This window comes from Chlamydotis macqueenii, chromosome 2 (genome assembly GCF_036417535.1).
Source record: "Chlamydotis macqueenii isolate bChlMac1 chromosome 2, bChlMac1.mat, whole genome shotgun sequence".
NCBI lineage: Eukaryota > Metazoa > Chordata > Aves > Otidiformes > Otididae > Chlamydotis > Chlamydotis macqueenii.
Genome location: NC_141557.1, coordinates 64,500,983 through 64,523,211, shown reverse-complemented (window position 1 = coordinate 64,523,211; position 22,229 = coordinate 64,500,983). Strand labels below are relative to the sequence as shown.

Genomic DNA, 22,229 nt, shown 5'->3' with positions numbered 1-22,229 from the left:
GCAATCCTTCACAGGAAAGAATCAGTGCCACACAAGACTTTTGTAGAAATATGGAGCAGAAAATTGCTCTACTGTTATTAAGAAGCTACATGCTGGAAAGTTTAAGACATGTTAGAAACATTTTCAAGATCCTTTTCCTTGTAATGTTTTAACACCTTCAACCTTTGGTGCAGGAACTGAAGCATTGGCAAAAGAGCAGGGGAGATGCGCCTTTTCCTCTTCTCACGGAAAATGCCGGTGACACAGCCTCCAGCTGGGGAGCAGCGAGGGGCAGCCAAGCTCCCTGGGGACTTTCCAGTCAGGCTGAGGGCAATCTGTTCCTGCACATATCGTTTCCCTACCATGTGTCTTTTTCCCTTTTCCAACCTCCACCAAATTGCAGCACACGCTCCACTCCAGGACTGCCTGAGACTTCCCCTCCCAGCACTGGCTGCCATCACCTTTCCAAAGGGCACATTAATGGACTCCCTAGTGCAAATAAAAAACAGCTTAAGCAGCTAAGCTCTTCTTTTTCCAACCCTCTGACCTTCCCACTCCAGAGGCTTCTTTCTGTTTCTTCATGCTCATCTTATTTCTTACCCCACTTCTAGCCTCATTTGGCTTAAAATTACAATGCAACCACTCTTAGCCCAGCACCATTTTCTCTGCAATTGTGGCGAAAGAAATCACATTTTTCAGCCTGAGCGGTAATCACTGACTTCATTTTGATTAATACATGCTCTCCTGATGGTTGGCTCTCCTTCCCCTACCACACTGTGGAGAAAAGGCTTCTCTTTGACATCTGTTCTGTCTTCTCCCCTCTAGGCTGTCTTGACCCCTTTGTTTTCCATTTGTTCCCAGTGTACAGTGAATCACAGGCAAAGGCAGAGATGGAGAAACATCCCCTCCTCCCGAGCTGACGGTAAGCAGATTTAATTCCTGGTCTCTGCTACAGCCTCAGCCTGCCGTTTCCAAGTCTGAGATTTTTAATCATGCGCAAGTGGAAGCAAACAGCTCTTCATGGAAGCAGCGGCGGTAGCAACAAAGTGGGGAGGCTGCAGCATCCAGAGCAGCAGCCAGCAGAGAGGAGGGGGTTTGGCAGGGGGAGAGCAGCAGCAGGGCCTACACCCCAGCAAGGCAGTTCAGCCCCTTGGGGATATGAAAGCCAGGAGAGACAGCAAAAGACTACAAGACCCTTAGCTGGATGCGCTTCGCCAGCAGCTTTCTGTCGAAGGGCTAATAGCAGAGCAATGATTTTGGTAAAATAAAGGAATTAACACTTTGGCTCATTCAGCACTGACCAGTCACTCTGCCATTGCACAGCAAGCTGCCCTCTCAGCTCACTGCATGTCAGGGTAGCGAGACAATACGATGCTCCTCGAGCAGGCCTTGGAGGCACAGCCTCACTCACTCCTTGTCCCACCACTTCCACAGCTGAGAGAAGCAGCGTCTCTACGGAGCATTACCCTGCACCGGCTGTTTGGGGTTAATGCCCACGCACCACTCACAGAAGCGATGTTTAGGTTTCGCCAGGTCATCCCCATGGCACAGTTTGTCCCCAAGGAATGTCATCACAAATGGAGAGATCCACGTAACCTCCTCCTATTTCCAGTATTTAGAGACCATGCGTGCTCCTTCTGGAGCCTTCTGATCTCTGGGCAAACAATCCATCCACACCCTGATTTTCTTCAGCTCTTGTCTGGATGTGTGGCAGACCACACAGCGCGCATTTCCTGCATTAGTTCGTTTGATATACATTAAGCAAGGCAAAGCTCAGTTTTGCTGTCAGATATTTCACAGAGGGACTGTTACGAAAATAATCTCTGCATATTAACAACAAGTCAGGCCAATACTTTTAATGGCCCCACAAACAGAAGATACAGCATGCAAGTAACTGGTTTTATTGTTTTGCCCAATCATTTGCAGCTGGTTTTTTTGCAGGCCCACTTTTTCCATAATTTACCATTCATGGGTTTTTGCAGATAAAGATGGGAGATAATTTTTAAGCACTGCTAATGAGCCAGTCAATTTAACAATGTACCAGATATGCTGCTCTAGCAATTTCAGCCTCAAGACTGACAGCTTCAGGTTTGCCTGGCTAAAGGCAACCCACAGTCTGAGGCAGGGAGGATGCTCATTCGGCTGGCAAGAGGCCTTTCGGGAATGTCATTATTTCCCTGCGTCCACTCGCTTAATGACTTCAGCATCTGCTGCCCTTTCTCTCCCTGTCTCCTTCAGGAACCTCGTGCCCTGATATTTCCTTCCTCAGCCTCCACATCTATTTTCAGCACAGAAGCAGGGGTGAGGCAAGAGGGACCCCTGCCCCAGGGACATCTTGGAGGAGGTGCAAAACACACCTGCCTGAAACAGCAGCAAGGGGGAGGCAGGTCTGCAGCACAGGCAGGAGGGACGTGAAGGGGGAGAGAGGTGAGAGGGAAGGAATCCCTGGGGGAGATCTGGCAAAATGCAGCATTTCAAGCATCAATATCAGTCATCTGTCAATGAAGATCAGACGAGATAGTCAGTGAATATTGAAAGCACAGAAAAACTGTATATAGGTCTAAAACCTGTGACCAGAACAGCATCAATATAGTGACTAAAATCGTTATGGAAGTAGATATTTTTTAAAAACCCCAACTTTTAACATCAATATTGTGTTCACCACAGAGGGCTAGACAAGCATGAGGACCTTATTCTTGGACAAGTGCATTGTCCCTAGTGTGAGAACACATTTTTCTCTTTAATATACTATAATAAAGAAATCTCTTCTGATAGCTCCTGCTCAGACTGGGTTCAGCTCTCACCTGACCCCTTGCAAAGGGATTTCTCCTGAAATTGGAGCAAGTTTGTGCAAAGAAAAAAAACAACACTTCAAAGACTGCTGAACACTTTGCCACTATCTCTGAGAAGCACAGGTTGTCACAGACTTCCCCAGTATCCCTCACGCAGAGGCTGGCTGGCTCTCTGGCTCACTGCTTTGCAAGGCCACAACCAAGTGGGCTCACCTGCATCTCCCCTTGCAAAGCAGAGGTGACTGAGCTGTCCCAGAGCCAGGCACACCATCAACGCAAAGCAGAGCAGAGGCAGTCGCTGGGACCCAGTAGAACCGCAGGAGCCAGTGCCAGCTCCTTTCACCTCTGTCCTGTAGCTCAGCTCTGAGGGTGGGAGCAGCTCCAGCATTTTCCCAAAATCACCACAGGAGCCATGTGAACTTCCACATGCCCTGAGAGCCAAGGTTTCAGATTTCCCCAGGGTAAGATATCACCGTCTCTTGGAGTACTTATGACGTGGGCTGTGGTAGGAGCTTGGTCCCTTGGAGTGAACACCCATCAAAGAGATGATTGCAGCACATGTAACCAGCCCCTGTGTAACTCAAAATCACAAAAGAATGGACTGTAAGTAGCTTGTGCTGACCTCCAGGTGGTCACCTATCTGTGGAAAGTGATAGGTTGAGTTAGTTGGTTTAAATATGTTTAACCGTATGTCTACATGAGCTGCCATCAAATCTTTGCCCTGATGTGGAGCATTCTCTGGGTCCTCTGCCCTACCCCTGTACCTCCAGCAGCAGGGGCTGCCCTCTGAGGAGCACCCCAGGATTGCACTCTGAACCAAACTGCTCTTTCTCCAGACACCATACATGCTTAGCCTGAGGTATGACAGGAAAGCATCCTCCAGATGACACAGAAGTTCACCTGCCTGAACAAATGACGTAAATCCAGGGCCTCAGCTCAAAAGTAGTTCCAGAGCCAATAGCCAGATTGTCTTCTCTCTGCAGATGCATGCATGCATGGCATCCATGTTGAGAGGGTTCTGGTCCCTGTCTGGTACACTGCCAAGTCTCTTCATACAGGTTGTCTACAAGCAACCCAGCAGGCAGACGTACATAAGGCAGTTCCCAATCCACTCTCCAAGAGCAGTGTAGACCAGGCCACTGAGTCCTTACCTTCAAAACGCAGCAGATCACTCAGATGTTGGTTTAGAAGAACCCCAAAGCGCACAGCAAAGTGTCTCCAGATCTGCTCTGTAAGGAGGTCACTGGCTGTGTCTCCTGCACATCACACCTGCGTTCAGGCATGTGCACAGCAAAGCGCAGAAACCAGAGGTGTCAAAGATCACAATCTGCATCCTATGTGTAAGGGAATTAATATAGCACAGGCTCGTTGCTTGTAAGCAGGGGTGAGCAGCAAAGGGGGCAGAGCTGCTGGGAGCACCACATGGCAGGGAAACGAACCGTGGGTGCATGCTGGTGAGCGCCTGAGACATACATCGCTCTTTTCGGTATGGGAGCCCTGATAGGGAAACGATGCATGTAGTCCTTTTCATTTCCTGGTGGAAGCAACAGGCTTTTGGAGAAGTAGGCATTTGTCTGAAAGCAGTGGCAAGCATTGCTAGGTCAGTCAGCACGCCACGATCTCCTTCCCTCGCCCACTAGCCAGGCACCTGCCCAGCCCCAGCAGCCAAGCTGAAGGGCCCTTCACAGCACGGTGGCTCTCCCCGCTGCGGAGATGCAGCGGTATATTGGACTGTGGACAGCTGTTAGTAAGTGAAAAAAACCTAACACTAACCTTAAGGCCTTTGAGATAAACTATCACTCCTTCCTCGCAAAAAAAAAAAAAAAAAAAAAAAAATTACAGACCTTTCATGCAAGAAAAACCTCTGCTTCAGTTCACCCGCAGAAACTTGCACTTGAGAAGGCTCTGCCAGGGAAAGGCTCTAATCCCCTGCAAAGCTATCGCAGCAGACAGCTGCCTCCCTCCGCACACATGGGCCCATCTGCAAGCATCAGATGTGCTTGAGGGCAAGGTTCCCAGCCAGAAGCACCCAAGATGTTTAGCTACCCTACTTTCCTTGTCCTGGGATAAGCCACTTCTAACCACCTGATCACAATGCTTTAAGCGATGACCTCTTCAGTCACCTTGAACTAGGCCTTGTGTGGCATGAAAAGGAGAAATAGCCTTCATCCACTTCTCCTTCTCTGCAGAGAGAGACTACTTTTAAACAGTGGATACAAATCCTAGCTCTCAGCTTACCAAGTTAATTCCTGTTTGGTGCTGACTCTGGGGCAGTGGGAGCTATAAGAGAATGGCAGGGGAAGGTGTAAAGCTCAGGTTTCTCTGAGGACGCCAGCTTTGCACCAACAATCTCTAACAGAGAAATAACATGGAGCACTGACATTATTTATAGAAATACCATTTCTCACAGCCAAGCTGGAAGAAGCAAATGCAGCAGAGAAACAGAAGGATGCAGAGATGGTACACAGTAATGAAACCACAACCTGTGACAGTAGAGGAAACGAGGGCAACTTCTGCATGAGGACATCGAGCTGGGTATCCAAAGCACAGCAGCAGCACGGCTGCTCATCTCTGACACCACCACTTCATCACTGAGGCAGAGGAGTTTGAATCAGTCAAATCTCTAGTCAAATCAGAAGTCCTTCCCAACTAAGACAAGTAGAAAAAAAATCTACGTGTCATAGAGGTCTGAAGATATTTTCTTCCCTCAAGAGCAGGATAATCCACTCACCTATGTGAGCGCAAAGGCAAAGAGATCGTACCCATCCCCCGAGTACTCACAAATAAAATACCCATTCCCTCCTACCTCAAGCATTGACTTTGTGGTCTCCTGATTCCCAGCTCCTTGCTTCTGTAACATTCAACTGTTTCTTCTAAGAAACTGCTTTAACTGAAGGCTGGGGTACTTATTCCTCCACCTCAGGGCTGGCTGTTCCCAGCCTCTCAAGCAGGAGTCCCAAAGACTTCCACCAGCTTGTTTCCTCCCAAGCAGCCACAGTTCCCAGGCTGCAGCTATAGAAATGGGAAGGGGGCTGAGCCTGGCTCACACATTTCACCTGTGCTGGGAAGGTGAGCCAAGGCCTGGAGTAAAAGGGCACAGCCGGCCAGCAGATCTCCACAAGAGCTCCACTATGGCAGGCTTGAAGTCTGCAGGACGAAGGAGGCTGCTTTTTCCCCATAAGGGAAAGCAGAGAAACAGAGCAGACTGCAGCCAGTGGTACCAGGCATGCTGCCAGAGCCAATTCTGACCTCGCACCTCTGAGAGCCAGAGTCTTCTTGTCACCAGTTGCACCTGGGAAGCAGCTGGACCAGCTGCCAGCATGCAGCAGGCATACTCACCACCTGGGCGAGTCTTGCTCAGTTATAGGAGAAACGGGAGGTTGGGAGCAGTCTTCTTAATGACTAATTTCAGTAAATTACTTTTTTTTTTTTTTTTTAAATCTTGCTTAAAAATAAATGATGTCATAGTGTTTTTCAGCATCTTGACAGCATCTATCCTACCAGATAACGCATCGGATTCAGAGCGTGAGCTTCTAGCAATGCTTTTTCATTCTGTGGTGTTGAACAGTTTTTGAATGACGAGGAAACTCAAATGTTTTCATACTTGAAAGCTGACAAGTTGGGTTTTTTTTTTTTCAGTTTCTGATATAGATAGTATGAGAAAGAAGACAGAAAGGAACTGCCCTTAAAAGATTTGAAAGCAATGCAGTGAGTCTTAAGAAATGTAGTTTCCCTTAGACTCTTCTTTTAAAACCTTTTGTTCAGCCTCTGAACACAGTCTCCCGCTATGGGGAAAATGTGGTTTTGCTCTAAATGGTGAGCCTTGAAGTGTTTTACACTTAGGGCAAAAGTCACTCCAAACACAAGCACCAATTTGATCGGTAACACCCACCTTGACTTTGCCTCCCTTCCTCTGTGCAGTTTGCCAGAGGATGCTCCTTGTACCACTACAGCCGCCGCAGCTGTGAAACCAATGGCCAATTCACTGACTGCAGAAAAGTTTGGGTTGGTGGTGCTAGGGCACTCCTCTGTCTTTTGGCACCTTCCCCTTTATCATTGCTGACCCAAGCCAATTACTTCCCAGTCTCTTTCTCACTTTTCCCCATAGCCCTCAGGAGGCCTCAAACACTCTGTGTTGCTCAGGAAATGGGCTGAAGGAGAAGAAAACCCCAAATTGCAAGTAGCACAGTGAAAAAAAAAAAAAGCACACAACTCTTTATAGATACATACTTTTTTTTAAGAAAAGCATCCTACCACTTTACAGTACGGGGTTTGATTTACATATCACCTCTGCAAGCTATACCTTATTTCATGCTTGTTTAAAAAAAGTAAGTGCCTAACTTTGTGGCAAGGGCAGCTACAGAATGACTCTTAGTGTTCCTTTTCTTGCTCTCTGAACAGACAGGAGGAAATGAGACTGTGCTGAAGAGGGAACGACGTTTTGGATATGGCCGACCATTCATCCACCACCACTGGAAGTTGTTACAGGGTCAAGAGTGCTTTGGTATTATGTTATTTAAGCTTTATGGCATGCCATCATTGCCTTTTGCAAGCACCAAAGTTTCTCCTTCCTGTGAAAGTGAAAGTCAGCTTCTTCAAAGTAGAGCAAGGGGAAGGATTTTGAAGTGGACCCAAGTGGACATTATCCTTCCATATAATCCAGTTTCAGGCTAATTCCTAAGCTGCCTCTTCCATTAAGAGTGACTCAGACAGGATCTCAGATATTTCGCATCATCCTCTGGAGGGCAATTTTTCTCTAGTCACGACCTGAAGAGCCTAGAGGACTGGAGCCAGTATAAATACTGAGGCCAAACGTGTTAAGTGCGGTGGTTGAAGACCTGGCTGCTGCTTTTTTGCACCTCTGGAAGCCTGGAACAGTGCAGGACCACTCTTCTTGAAGTCACCAGTGTTGACGCTGTACCTTGGGTATTTAGGGGAGGAATTTACCCTTGGACAAAATTTTTTCATGTTTTATTTTGGAGTATGAAAAAAGTAAATGCCCTCAAAAACAATTCTACAGAGGGAGCTGGGATTAGGAACTTGACTTCACCTGCAACACACACATATCAGTGCCAGCACAAGGGCTGTGGTCCGGAATATGAGAGCACGTCCAGACAAATAATTCTTACAGAAGACAGACCTGACATTGGTTTTTACATTGAAATGCACGGACAGTAACCAGAGAGTTCACAGTATAAATGGTATGCATAAAACCTGTGCCTTTGAAAATCTATTAACCATAATAATGAATCTACATGTTCTTGTTATACAGAACTGTGATTCGTTTTATAGGGAATTAGATTCCTTCTAGTTTATACCAAACAAGAGATTTTGAAACCTTTTTAGGATTAGAGAGTAGAAGCTCTCAAATAATAACATCTGTATTTTGAATTAAATTTTGGTCCCGCTGAGGACAAGGGAAAAATACAATTGGAGATTCATTTATGAAATCACAAATATTAGAACGAAGTATCATCACAACTGTAGGCAACTGCAGGAAAAATATGAACATTTAAAGACATTCCTAGTAACTGCATAGGTTGCTGGAAGTCTGTCTACTGTTTCAAAATCTGTTTAAATCAGATGTTCCCTGCACTGTAGCTAGTGCTAAAGACCTTTGAAAGTTTTGGTAGCACATGTTTTGGTAAAGACTTGCACTTTCTTCCTTGAATTTTCCAAATCCTTTCCACTTCCTTATGGCCCATGTAGCTCCCAGTTGGTTTTAGGCTGCTATTTCCATTTTACTTCAAGGCTTCAAGCATTCTGAGCTTAGCTCAGCAAAGCACCAAAGTATACACGTAACTTAAAAAGATATGTCACCCTTTTACTGATGTTATTACCAGATTTAGCTATGTTTTCTTGTATAATTACAGCAAATTTCAACTACAATTAATATTTTTTCCATCACTAACAATATAACAAGATTAGATTATGTGTGTACATTATACGTGCAGGATGTGTGAACACACAGCAAATGAACAGTTACAGTGTTCACACACATGCCTATCAGTTAAGGCATACAAGATAGCAGACGACTTCACTATTGCCAAGTCTAAAACACTGCTTTTGAATAAAACTAAGATTGAAAGTTGTCAGCTACCCAAAACAATACATCCTTGAGCTGCATCCTATTAAATCATTCTGATTGCTACTACTTAATAAATACACCCTTCCTTGAGATACTTCATTTTGTACTTACATTTATTATCTAACAGTTCTTTTAATGTACCTTTGGGATAATCAATCAAAACACCCAAGCAACAATCCCTTCCTTGTATTTTCAAGTAATCAGAATACCAACATTTATTCTTTTTTTCTTCTGGATGCAGGCTTATTTTGCTTTACTTCAGATGAGACTGACCAGGGATTATATTTTCCTTATTTTTACCCTTTTCTTCCTGGAAACTAATTTTATTTTGGCTCTGATATGTCAAAGCACCAACGCATTAGATAAAATTTAATGAAAATTGCAGTCCTATGGGATTTAAGCATATGCTTTAATGCTTTGCTGAAATCAGGAATTTCAGCAGGGAGACATCTAGAAGTTTAGTAGTTTTCTCAAGTATTGCCAGCGAACAGATAAAACTCATGTTTCTTGCTGAGTAGCCGCTGAACAGTATATACATACTGATAATCCAGTCCTAACCTGAACAATGATATTAAAAAACAGTGGCCAGTTTAACTGTGCTGCTATTTTTAGATTTATAACTTAGATTTATAACTATATAACAGCTAAATTGTAAGCATATTTTCTTTCACACTTGCAATACAAAAAGTACCAAATCTGATTTTTTTTTTCCTAAAGTTCTAGTTATGGGAGAATCATATAAGCTGCAAAATCACCAGGTTTATAAAGTCAGTCACCCAAAGATAGACTTAACATCAAACAGGCCTTGATATGGGTCAAAACACAGGAACTGCTGTATGCTAGTTCTCTTTAATAGCAAATTATTTAAGAAAATAAAACAAGTCTTAAGAAGACCTCAGAACTGTTGCCTATAAGCTTAATAAAATAACATTATATAGGCTTAACAAAATAATGTATTTCTCATGTAAAACCGAGTTAAGCCATCACACACAGCAAATCCAGACAGAAAAAACTATTAGCAAGACCATCTGTATGCTTCTCATTTAATTTCTACGTTAACATCAGAATTATTTGTTATGCATAAATTAATTTCTCTATATAAAAGAACCTGATACAAAATTCATGTGTCAGTGTTGTAAGGTGAATGATAAAATGGTTATATTTCTATTTCCAAAAACTCTGATTTTCTATTCTGAAGAAAGATATCCTGTCTTTCTTACAAGAAAACAGAGGGGAAAATATTTTAAAGGCTGAATAACACTATAGGGATTTCACATTCCCATGAAAGAAAACTATCATATTACACTTCCCTAGAATGTAGTTTAAGCTTTTAAATTACTCTTATTGATATCTGTAAGTCTTTTAAGCATGGAAGACACCAAACCTTTGGGGAAAATGGAAGAAATGGCAGAAACTCTTGGTGGACAGGAGCTATAAATAGATCAAAGGGAGAAAAGTATCACTGTACAAATCCCTCAGTTTCTTCTAAATATTGTTTCTAGGTACAACATTTTAAGGCAAACTTTCTGCAAATTAAGTATCTCCATTAGAAATTTTTCAGGTGTCCACTTAACTTCAAACTTTAGAGGATGAAGGTTGTTCTATCTTAATCTGCAATAAGATTATGTACTTGGTAAAACATTTACTTCTAGCAAAGAGCTAGAAGTAATGTCAATAGTCACAGTAATGTCAAAACAAGATTTCTGTCATTTGTCTCCGTTCAGCAAAACATTTAAGCCCATGCTTACTGGTAAGGACATGAGCTATTCAGCTCTAAGTATGCAAAGTCGCAGTATTAGCCATTGTCCTTGGTCAGCTTTGCACAGTCTGTTCAGTGGGTAAATTCCCCTGAGCATCCTGAGGAGACAGAGCTGCCTTCTCTGGCTGGTTAAGTATTGCTTAAGGAGTGAACATCATTGCTTGAATAATATATGCTATTTCCATATATTATCCCCATCCAGGATTAACTCTGAAGGTACCTAGAGGATTTCTGTGTGTCATTGTTCCTCACTAGCACGTACAGTTATGTTACTAATTTTGTTTGGAGGGGTGGGGGAGAGGTTTGGTTGTTTTTCTGCTTAACTTCAAATGTCTTCTTCAATCCCAGTGAAATCAAAGATATTTGAGCATAGGCTTAATTGCTATATCAAATAAAAGAAGCATACATACTTACTTAAAAGTTTGGTTAAATTAGAAGCATATTTTGAATTAATGAAAATGTAATATTCCCTCAGATCCTTGTCAGACAGTTCAATAAAGGGCACACGAATCACAGACAATTCAGAGACGCTGCAGGGCAAACTGTTCTAACCCTGTTCCTATCGTTTTTAACATTGTGGTTTTTATACTTACATTGCCAATACTTAGAAACATGCTGAAGAATCTCTGTATTTCTACTTCATTGGAAAAATAAATTTAATAGTTAGTAGAAAAAGTGAAGATGTTTGTGAGTTGCAGACATGACAAGTGGTTCTTCATATTCCTCAAACAGTGCTTCAAGTTCAATTTGTTCATAAATTTAATTTTTGTCTTAATGGCATGAAATAAACAAAAATTATATTCTGTTTCTCACAGTAATAATTTACCAGCATTAATGACAAGGAAACCCACTATTTCTTTTGTATAATTAATGAAATTACGCTCAGGGCTGTATTCCTATCAACTACAAATTGTTCCCATTACTAACAGAGAAACGATATGAGCAATGGAATTGGTGTCATTAAGAGAACTAATACTGTGGATCAATCTCTTATTTACTAATGCAAATTAAGCCACAGCCTATCAGGAGCCAGCCTGCTCAAGAAGATGATGATACACTTCTAACCATTAAGGCTATGTAAAGGATTCATAAGTGCAGCACTTGTCACCAACTTTTACATAAAACTGGCAGGCTCATCCTAATGTGTTTCATATTAAAATGGCTCCATTGAGTGCAACAGTTCCACGGGAATTTCAGTCTGAATCCAGGTGGATTCATTTTTTTTTCATTAATAAATTAAATTTCACATAGATTGAATTACAAATCCACACAAAAATCAACTTTTGAAACTAATCTGCTACATACTCTTCCTTTACTTTTTTTTCACTATGGTAACAAACCACTGTTTAGTGAATCGATGCAGGACAATCAACAAAACTTCTTGCTGTAAATGGGAACAAGCTGCAGTATTGCACGCTGTTTACATACTTTCATAGTGCTATTTATGAATGTAAAAACTAATTATTCTAATTAATATATTGAAAATGCCCTGTTCAGTGACATTAGGAATGACACCTCATTATAGCACATTATTTTCTGTGGGCATAAGTCCATTAAGTGAGGAATGTATTCTAATTATATCTTAATAATGTGCCAGGAAATCATATTGTTCTGGTTTTATTGGGGGGGAGGGGGGGGTGTGGCTACTGTGGTAGCTTTTGTAAGAAATTGCTAGAAGTTGCTCCCCATTGTTCAGTGGATTCGGCCGGGCCTAGGGATGGAGCCGCTGCCGGCCAAGGCCGAGCCAATTGGTAGCAGAATGTTCCCTGATAACGTTCCTGCGAGGAACGGCTGCAGACGCCAAGGTCAGTGAAGAAGGAGGGGGAGGAGTAATGCGGCTCCTGGCCAAGATTCCCCTGCAGCCCATGGTGAGCCAGGCTGTCTCCCTGCAGCCCATGGAGGCCCACAGAGGAGCAGAGATCCACCTGCAGCCCAGGGAGGACCCCATGCCGGCGCAGGTGGAGGCCTGAAGGAGGCTGTGGCCCATGGAGGGCCCGCTGGGGCAGCTGTTCTGGAGCGACTGCACCCTGTGGAAGAGATGACCCCACGCCGGAGCAGTTTCACAAAGGATTGTGGCCCATGGGTGGGACCCCACAATGGAGCAGGGGAGGAATGTGAGGAGTTCTTCCTCCAACAACAAAGCAGCGGCGTGAAACAATGTGTGATGAACTGACCGCGACCTCCATTCCCTCTTCCCCCTGCCCTGTGCCGCTCAGGGGGAAAGGTGGTAGAGATAATGTTAAGCCTGGGAAGAAGGAGGTGTGGGGGGAGGTTATCTTGCTCTCTGTCTCATTATCTTGCTTTATTTTTAGTAATAAATGAATAGTTTTCCCCAAGTCGAGACTGTTTTGCCCATAACGGTAACTTTAAGGATTTCTCCCTGTCCTTATCTCAAACCTCGAGCCTTTTTTCTTATATCATCTCTCCCTGTTCTCTCAGAGGGTGGGGGGAGTGAGAGGGAGACTGCGTAGTCTGGTCCTGATGGGGGCTGAACTACGACACATATATATCATGTGGAATTCTAAAGGAAAAACTCTGTATGTCCTCATTAAAAGTCAAAAATTGTTTCTCTTTTCTGAACAAATCTGCAAGGAAGTTTTGACATTGAATTTAGGTGGGGTTTTTTCTTTTTCTAGAATAGTGTCATTTTTGTGGCTATCCTGTTACTGCTAGCCATCTTATACTACAGAATAGTTAATTTATTTCAAATACTACTATACAGTACTCTTGTATTTCACCTCTCAAATTCTGTCAGAAAATGTCACCTTGTAAAAAGAATTTGATGTTTCTCTAGTAGGTATTAGTGTTTGTTTTCTATACCAGTCCATATACCATTATCACTCCAAGACTCAATATGTGGGTACTCAACCTATCTTCCCATTATAAGTTATCAATCACAAAAAATAACATGTTTTATATGTAAAGTATTATAATCTTTAATTTTCTACTCATTACAGTTTTTCTATCTATGCAACTGCAGCACAGTCATTGCTCTGGTCATTTTTTTCACTTTCCTGTGGGCTGGTGATTGTCACCCTTGGATTTGTGGATGTTTTTTCAAGATGAGAATCAACCTAGAGAAAAAGGACAGGTACTGTTAACTTCATTGGGTAACAAAAATTTCATTTCATTTCAATACAGTGTTACCACTTCATAATAAAATTTCCACAAAGTACTCTTAACGTGAAAAAATATTTTCCAAGAGTGATCGCTTTTACATTTTTATTTGCATTGTACTTATATACTTTCCAAAGGAGAAAGTACTCAAATTAGAGGTCCCCCTCCCAGTTTTTTCATCAAATATCTAGTTATCCATATATCCATTTAAAGCAAATGCTCACTCCTTTCTCCACTTCCATAAATAACTTCAGCTTTTCTAAAAACAAACAAAAATCAATATTTTAAGCATAGGATAAATTCAGGACCCAAGAAAATGCCACATTATTCAGCTCTCTTAACTGAAAAATGTTCTTATGTGTCAAAAACAGAAGAAAGCCCAGTTGCAAGGTGCAAGAAACTATTCCCAGTGTCACAAGAAGCACAGTCTGTTTTTCAGCAGCCTATAGGCAGAAAAAATGCAGCAAGTTGTTCTGCTTCTGACACTCAAGAATCCCACTCTTCCCAGATCTAGATTCTCCCCATCAAAAAACCAGTTTGTTTCCTACATTCTGTTCGCTAGTCAGTTCATCTGACAGTCAGGGTAGTCCACTTTAGTTTTCTGGGCCGCATTCTTCCATCTAAGCGAACAGCATGTTACTGTGTCTCCTAAATTAACAGGATATTTGCTTTTAGACCGACTAAAGCCCCTTGCTTTGAGGATCTTGTTTATCTCCACCGTCTTTTCCAGTTTCTGAGAAAAGGAGATGAAACTTCCTCAACGCAATGGCAAGAGTCCTTTATGAAATGCAACTTTTGTGAAAGTCAACTCATCAAAAAAATGAGACGCTGCGGTTTCATGAACACACCCTTCTGCTCTCTCCTAAAGGACAATGTAGTGTGGAAATATATAATGGTTATGCTTTTCTGGAAACTGCAAGAACTTTTTAAATTACTTTTAAAAGAAAATTCAGCATACTCGGGGAAGCAGGAGATACAGATTCATCAAATAGCGAGAAACATCTGCTTTCTCAGTTGGAGAGCACATAATGTAATTATTGATGTAACTGATTTATACACATGGAAAACAGCTTTTCCCACAAACTGAAGTTCTCATGAATGCCCTCCAGACCTTATCAGAAGACTACCTGAGAAGCCTAAGGCTGAGATAAAGGAGGAACAATAATTTAAGAACAACCAAGTGAAAGAATAAACACTCACCTGGTTGTGACTGTCAGAATCTTCTTCTTTTATTTCTTCTGCAGGCTGAAGATCACCTTGGTAGTTCAAGTGCTCCATTCCCTCACCATTTTCTTCATTTTTCATGCCATTTAAATGCATAAGTTCCTCTTCCTCTGCTTGGTCAACATTGTCTGTTTCTTCTACTTCACCTTCATAATTGTAATTTAATTTCTTCTTGTTTTCTTCCACTTCACTTCTTTCTCTAACAGTTTCCCTGCTTTCCTCTCCATTCACTTCTGGATATTCTTCCTCTCCTTTATATGTCTCCTCTCCCTTGTCATTTTCCTCTTCTGCATTTTCTTCTTCATCTACAGTTTCTGCTGGTCTCTGGTGAAAGGAAAAACAGCAGCATTATGAGGCATTTTTAATTAGAATGCTCCACACAATTCTGAAACATGACAGACATCAAAATCACAATTACATCATTACTAGGGACTAAGTATGCTAATTTGAGGTTTGTCTACACAGACAGAAAATGATGCTCCTGTACTAACACCTCATAATGCACTCTTATGCTTCATAAAAACTGTTAGTGAGATTTAAATGTATTACACTGGGTTAATCCATTTGACCACACTCAGAACAACTGGAATGAGACAGATTTAATTAATACAGCAACAGCTATTCTGGGTTCTCCAACATTCTAGCATTTAGTATGTACTTGTTCATAAAATCCTGTCACAACAGAATATCATACACTAGCCCACAAACTGTTCCCCAAGAAGCATTTTACCTAGGGACCTGGCCATGCCATGCCAATCGGTCCCGTTGTGTGGCCTGTCTTCTTTGCATCCACAGAAAAGTAGCAAGAGAGATGAGGCAGACCTACTGGTGACTTCCATAACATCATTCCCCTTCCCAAAGACCTCTATGTAGGGTGGCATGGTTAGGATTTGTTTGACATTTAACAATTAATTTTTCCTACACAGAGTCAGACCAGCAGACAGGAGGAACAGGATCTTGTCCCATATTGAAGAAGAGTAAGCAGAAACTCTCTATAGATAAAGCTGCTAGCAGTATAATTTCATGACAACCTGGAAGACTGATGCAGATGCTATCTAGTTTTTGTCATTTGTCTTAAAGTTTCAGCTTTGAAGATTCACCTGACTATTCAGTGAACCAATGCCCTCGCTGCCAAGATGACTTATGTACTTGTGCTAAGGTTTGAATTAAAATAAAGAGAAAAAAAATCCCACAGGAGTGACAGTGTGTGTGCCTCCCACACAGCCTCATCAGACTCTAAATCTAAAGCAAACAAGCTGAGAGCTAAGAGATTATCTCTTATCAAAAGTGTCTTGAATTTTACTATCATTAGCAGCTCTTTTATGCAGGCAGCTATCTGCTACAGACCTCCAAGTTATGTCTTCTAAAAATCTCTTTCCCTCACTAATACTAACATTTCAAAAGAATTCTCTCATCACCTTCAATATATTAGTAAAAACCAGTTCAGCAATACTGACAATTGATTGAAGCCTCTTGATGAAACACCTTGCTTTTGCTTTGATATCTAAGTTGCAACATAAGACAACTTTATTATGCCAGTGCACAACACTGTATTGACACAGCTTCAAAAAGGACAAGTTATTGTGCTGTAATAATCCACAGAATGACAAATTACTAGAAATATTACAAGGTTACCTGACTAGAAAAATAATAGTTCCATAAGTAATTTATTTTTGAAGTACAGTAGTTTCTGCATGTTTTTTATTCAAGCCTTCCTGACTCACTTTCATCTGGTAATATCCAACTGGCCTTATTACCACTAAAAGAAAAATTAAACAAGCCAAGTCTTTACAGACACCTTCAAAGGCAGCACCATCCAAAGCAAACTTCAGCCAACTTTGGTAACTTTCAGCACATAAAGACAGCAAAGAATCTGTAGATCCATAAATTCTCAGAAGTTACCTGCTAGTCTTACACATGTGACCTACTAATTTGTTTTCAATCTGCTAAGGAAATTAGCAGCTCTGGATCCTGACCAGAAACAGAGGAGGGCAGGAGAAATTAAATGCACTAGACATCGCTAGCTAGAAGTAAGCAGTTTTGGTTTTGCTTAATGACACTTGCTTGCTATGACATTACAAACACCAAACAAAGAGAGGGTAAGAAAAGAAGAAACGTAAACCCAACTTTCTCAGTTAACTGTTGTAGTCATCCAAGATATTGCCGTTTTCAGCTTTTTGTTACTGCCTGACAGTGGGTACAATCAGAAGAGACTATCTGCCCTTGCCCAAACTGCTTTAGTACGGTGGCTCATACTGTGTGTACAGTTTATGCCATTCTGTAAACGTACATATCCTAATGCATATGCTTTTACTGGTTTCACTGCTGTGGAGGCAGTCTGTGGCATAGAAGCACAATGGAGAGGCAGTAACTTCCTAAGGTGCTACACTAGCTAGAATCATTAGACCTTATCCATCTAAAATGGGTGTGGATGCAAATTTTTAAGAGTTAAAACTGAGCAACATAGAAGACAAACACAGCATTATTGAACCGTACCCAGAAATTCAGTGGAAGCTCACAGGGAACTGGCATGAAATAACATTCAAATTTCAAGTAATTTAACTTGACCAGTCAAGCTAAATTGCCTGAAAAATAATAGTACAAAACAAGATCAGCAGAACAAATCCCATCAGAGCAAGTATAATGTTTTTATAGTAACTAAAAATTTCAAGACAGCTGAGCACATTACTACAACACTTATTACTACTACACACAAAAATAAAGTCACATTTACAGCTAATAATTGGAAAGCAAAATGTGTTCTTCATTTAACCTCCTTTCAAGCTGCATTACATTAGAATGGAAATGTCAAACAAGTTAAAATCAACATTGATCCAGAGGAAAAGATCTTCCGCTAGCTAATCTAAAGTGCAGTATGGTTCCCACTGCATGCAGAGTCATAGGTAGGCTTTGAAATGCGTATGACCACAGACGATACATTTCATAACACACAGCAGACCTAAGACAGGACAGCAGGGAAGGAACTGAAGGCCAAAACCACTCACCAAAGCATACATTGCTCTTTACATAAGAAGTGTGATACTTTCCACTGAGGTCTTACTGATCTACTAGCTATGCGTTCTCCACTTTAAGTACAACTTCTTCACTGAGAAAGATATATACTTAGCAAAAGTTAGATTTTTCATATTTAGGGAAAGAGAATGTTTAAGTGCGTATATACATGCAGGGAGGAAAACAGAAAAAGGGAGAAGAACAGAGTTTTTTATGGTCCAAATGCTGTACATGCTTAACTTTACCTTCTTGAACAGTTCCAGTGATTTCAGTGAACCTGAAATAGTGAGCTAAAATCTACATTAAAGTGCTCACTGGGTCAGGGTATAATTCAAAGTCCTCTGGAGTCAACAGGAACCTTTTCATTGAATTGGAAACACTCCAGCCATCCCTCCATCTACAACTGTACGAAATCCCTGTTACACATACATCAAAGTTACTGCAAATCACAGTCTCTCAGTCAGAACAAATCAGGATGGGTGTACTGAAAGCAAAACAGGTATGCTGATTCAGACCTAAATGTCCTTGCAGAAATTATTAGACTCCTTTCTAGAAGTCAGCAATGATCTTGTATGCTTAAGGAAAAACAGTGATACTGTACATCTTAGTTTTTAGCTTCTCATCAGTCATCTTTTAAATAATCAGAATATTCTCAGTAAGAGCTTCCTATATGGAATGCATTTGCTGGATAGCCAAGACAGATGTGGGACTCTGCTATTCCTCTTTGCACCGGAGAAGTAAAAGTTCGGCTTTCAGCCAGTGTGTTGGCTCATAGGAAGTCATACAAGTACATTACATTTGGGATTCCAGTAGAAGCTCAGGGCATTTCAAATCCAGAGAACCAACTGTATCTGCAGGCCTTAGTCAGTGAGGTCTCTCACTATGTTGTAACACAACTAAACAAAAATGAGCATCAAATATTCATATCAACATGTTGACATGAGAGATTCCAGGATTATAAGAGAGAACAAGAGGGACTTCAGAAGTTCATATTGGAAGCACCCAGTCAGTTGTAGCCCAGGGTAGCATATATACTGTAACAAACTACAGAATAAGTGTTCCTGTGTTACTTTAGCCCTGTGTCCACATCACAAATACAGCAGCACAACTTGAACCTGACAGCAATAAACCTAGGATGGGAGAAGCATGAGGTGATTACATTCTTATTCCTTGAGGCAATTTTCACAGAGAACTGAGCAACTTCTAGGACAGGGGACTTTTCTGGTGACTGTGATGGAATACCCTCATTCCTCCTAGTCAGAACTACTCATGGTAAGGTTTATAATTTTGCCTTATGTATGGTTGCAAGAAAAAAAAATAGGAAGTAACCTTCTTTCTTGTATTGCTGGCTGCATCTTCTAAGTGAAGATGATGCTTTTGTAGTTTCCCAGTTGGAAGTTAGAATAACCAGTCTTCAAACCGTTCTTTCATGACTGTGGGCACAATTCTTTGCTTGTCATAGACTAACAATAAAAAGACTCGCTGACAAAAGACTTGTGTATATATATTGAAAGGCAAATTCAAACAAGGGCATGTAGAACAACTGAAGCCATTCTCAAATTCATGCTGGAAATATGGACCCAGCATGCCTTCTGGAAACCTCCTGACTTACTAGCAGGTTGATGAAGAACAGAGTGGATTTCATTTCGCATTCAAGAAGTATGGTATTTTTAATCTCAGCAAAACCAAAGCATTTAAAAAAGAAAGATGCATTCTAATTACACTCATCATGCTATCATTCGTTAAGAGCTACATTACCAAATGCCATCATCATTCAAAAGCAATAAGTCAGGAAATCTTCAGACATTGAAGCATTTGGCTTCTTTTCCGCTAGGGATGCTAATGTAACCTCTCAGAAGGATTGTACATGACCGATACTAGAATATTGAAAAGTGCAGTATCACAAATCATTTGAGGCAGAAATTATTTTGTATCATTAATGTAAAACATAACTTTGCTTTATTGAAGCCATTTGGAAATGTTTGCTTGACTAATGGTCACAACAGACAAACAATGGAGTAGACAACAAAAATCTTAATGGTCACAAATATCAGCATGGACACATCTCACAAATGCAGCGACAGGAACACTTAACTTGGATTGCATCAAACCTCTCCAGAACAGACCTGCCCTTGCTCCTACCCAGTCAAGAATGCTTTGTAGCCACACTGCACAGATTCCAACAGCAAAACATTTTGTTCCTAAACCAGATAGGGTTGCTAAGTGACAGCAGCCCTCTTCCACATCATTTACAAAACCCAGGCTCTTAAAAACAAGCAAATTAATAGTTAAGGGTTGATCAGTCTTACACATCCAATGTAGTAAATGTACTGTTGTTCCTGAAGGCAAAAAAGTCTTTATCCCCACAGCATTTAAACTTCAACCTTTTATTAGTTGGATGCATTTTTTTCTTTTTTCTTTTTTTTTTTTCAACAAATGCAGCACAGAAGTCCACAGAGTCTAATTTTTCATAAGATCAGAGCACCCAGAAGTCTAACTGAAATGAATGGAAACTATGTAATCTAAAGTGTAGGAAAAAAAAAGCTTTTCAAACGGCATTTCTCAGTTTCATTGCGTGGTAGCTGGAAGCATGCGTAATTCCTTAATCACAAGATGGCCATGGCAGAGAAGAAAACATGTGATCAGATCCTTACTTTTCAAAGATGTACCTAAGTCAACAATATTTTTCTCCATCTATTCACTGACAATCATATCTAGTTTTTCCATAACGTCTTCCATGTGTACAGTAAAATTTACCTAAACTTCACACCCTACAATACAGTATGATCTGTTGAGTATCCCTGAAGACAATGAGAAGATTGATAAGCATGTAAAAAATTTAAAAAGAAGTTCTACTGAGGTTGCAAAAATACAGAATTTTTTTCCAGAAACAGATTCTTCTAATGTGAATGAAAAAATGCCTTAAAAATTAAGCAATTTGAGAAATTGTATGCTCTAGGATTGTTAGATTTTTTTTTCAAGACAGATACTCACAGAGAGAGGTAACTTTTTTCAAAGTGGTTTCAACACCGGTCTGTCGTGCCTGAACTACGACACGGTCTTACAACAGAACTGTGTTTGCAAGCTTCACTTAGAAGTAGTGAAAGCCATACAGGCCTTTAAAGAAAAGATCAGACCTTGCTGCTATAGCTTCAGAAATCAGTCATCCAATGCAGAAATTGAGGGAAGATCTCTGTTCTTACGCTAAGCTGCAAGGAACCAAACAGAATAAGTTTCCTAACCTAACAAAGGCAAACAATAAAAAAAAAAAAAAAAAAAGTGTAAATCAGTGGAGCTAAAAGAAGAACATGCAGGGAAAAATCTTACCAGTTTGTCAGCACTCAGAATCCAGAAGGTTTAAATTACAGCTGCATCATTTGTAGTGAAATTTAAGCATAAAAAGTTTTGCACATATTCTTTCCAAATGCCATTTTGAAATCCTTACTGAACCTTTAGTCCAAAATGTTTCCTCATCAAAAGTTCTAGCCTTTTTAATCAAGGAATGTCTCTTTGACCACTCAGCGTATTTTAATGTTGAATCAATGCAAACTTTAACATTTTGCCTTCAGCAATAGGGAGGATAAGCATTTTGTTCTGTTCACTGAGGTGAATCCTGGGTCTCTAAAGCAAAATGTATACTCCATAATGAAAACTGCAAATGAAAGGTGCAAATTTTCTGCTACTGATGATACACTCTAGCTACAGAGAGACCACCCAGGGGAGCTACACAATCTTACATCACACCACAGCCCAGGAAATGGGGAATAATTGGTGGCATCAAGATTGCATTAATCAGTGCACATGTCTGTAACAATGGTTCTTTCACTAGTCATTTGTTTTCCAAGAGTGTGAGCATCTACAAAAAATGCACATCAGTGCCCATTATACAAATTCATCATCCAGTGATTTTTACAAATAAACAGAAAAAGAGAGGGAGATGGGGATGATGATCTGGAGGGTAAAAAAAAAAAAACTCAAACAACAGATTCATTCTACATCACTTACATCTTAATAGCTAGTTTCACATACCCTGCAGCAAAGTAGGCTGGCACAACAACATGCCTGAATTCCTTGTAGGGATCATGCACTGGACAACTTCATATCTTATAACTCTCACCCCACCTCCCAAGGGCTCAGCATGGGAGAAGAACAAGCATGCTTATGGAAATGGATAAACCAATGCAAACTTGCAGTGTTATTTGAATACCATTACTAGCAATTGCTGCTTTTGTATTTCACAACTTATATAAAATTAAAA

At 40.9% G+C, this 22,229-nt stretch overlaps 1 protein-coding gene across 2 annotated transcripts in view; it reads right to left on the bottom strand.

Moving 5' to 3' along the window:
- Positions 1-13,575: 13,575 nt before the first annotated feature.
- The window catches only part of DCDC2 (doublecortin domain containing 2), a 56,861-nt gene continuing 48,207 nt past the window's right edge, over positions 13,576-22,229 (bottom strand). For both annotated transcript variants that reach the window (XM_086741779.1, XM_086741780.1), the window contains exons 9-10: positions 14,936-15,283; positions 13,576-13,692 (exon numbers count right to left, since the gene is read on the bottom strand). In XM_086741779.1, coding sequence (XP_086597905.1) covers positions 13,585-13,692; positions 14,936-15,283 — 456 coding nt within the window. In that variant the 3' untranslated portion in view covers positions 13,576-13,584. The remainder of the gene's footprint in view (positions 13,693-14,935; positions 15,284-22,229) is intronic.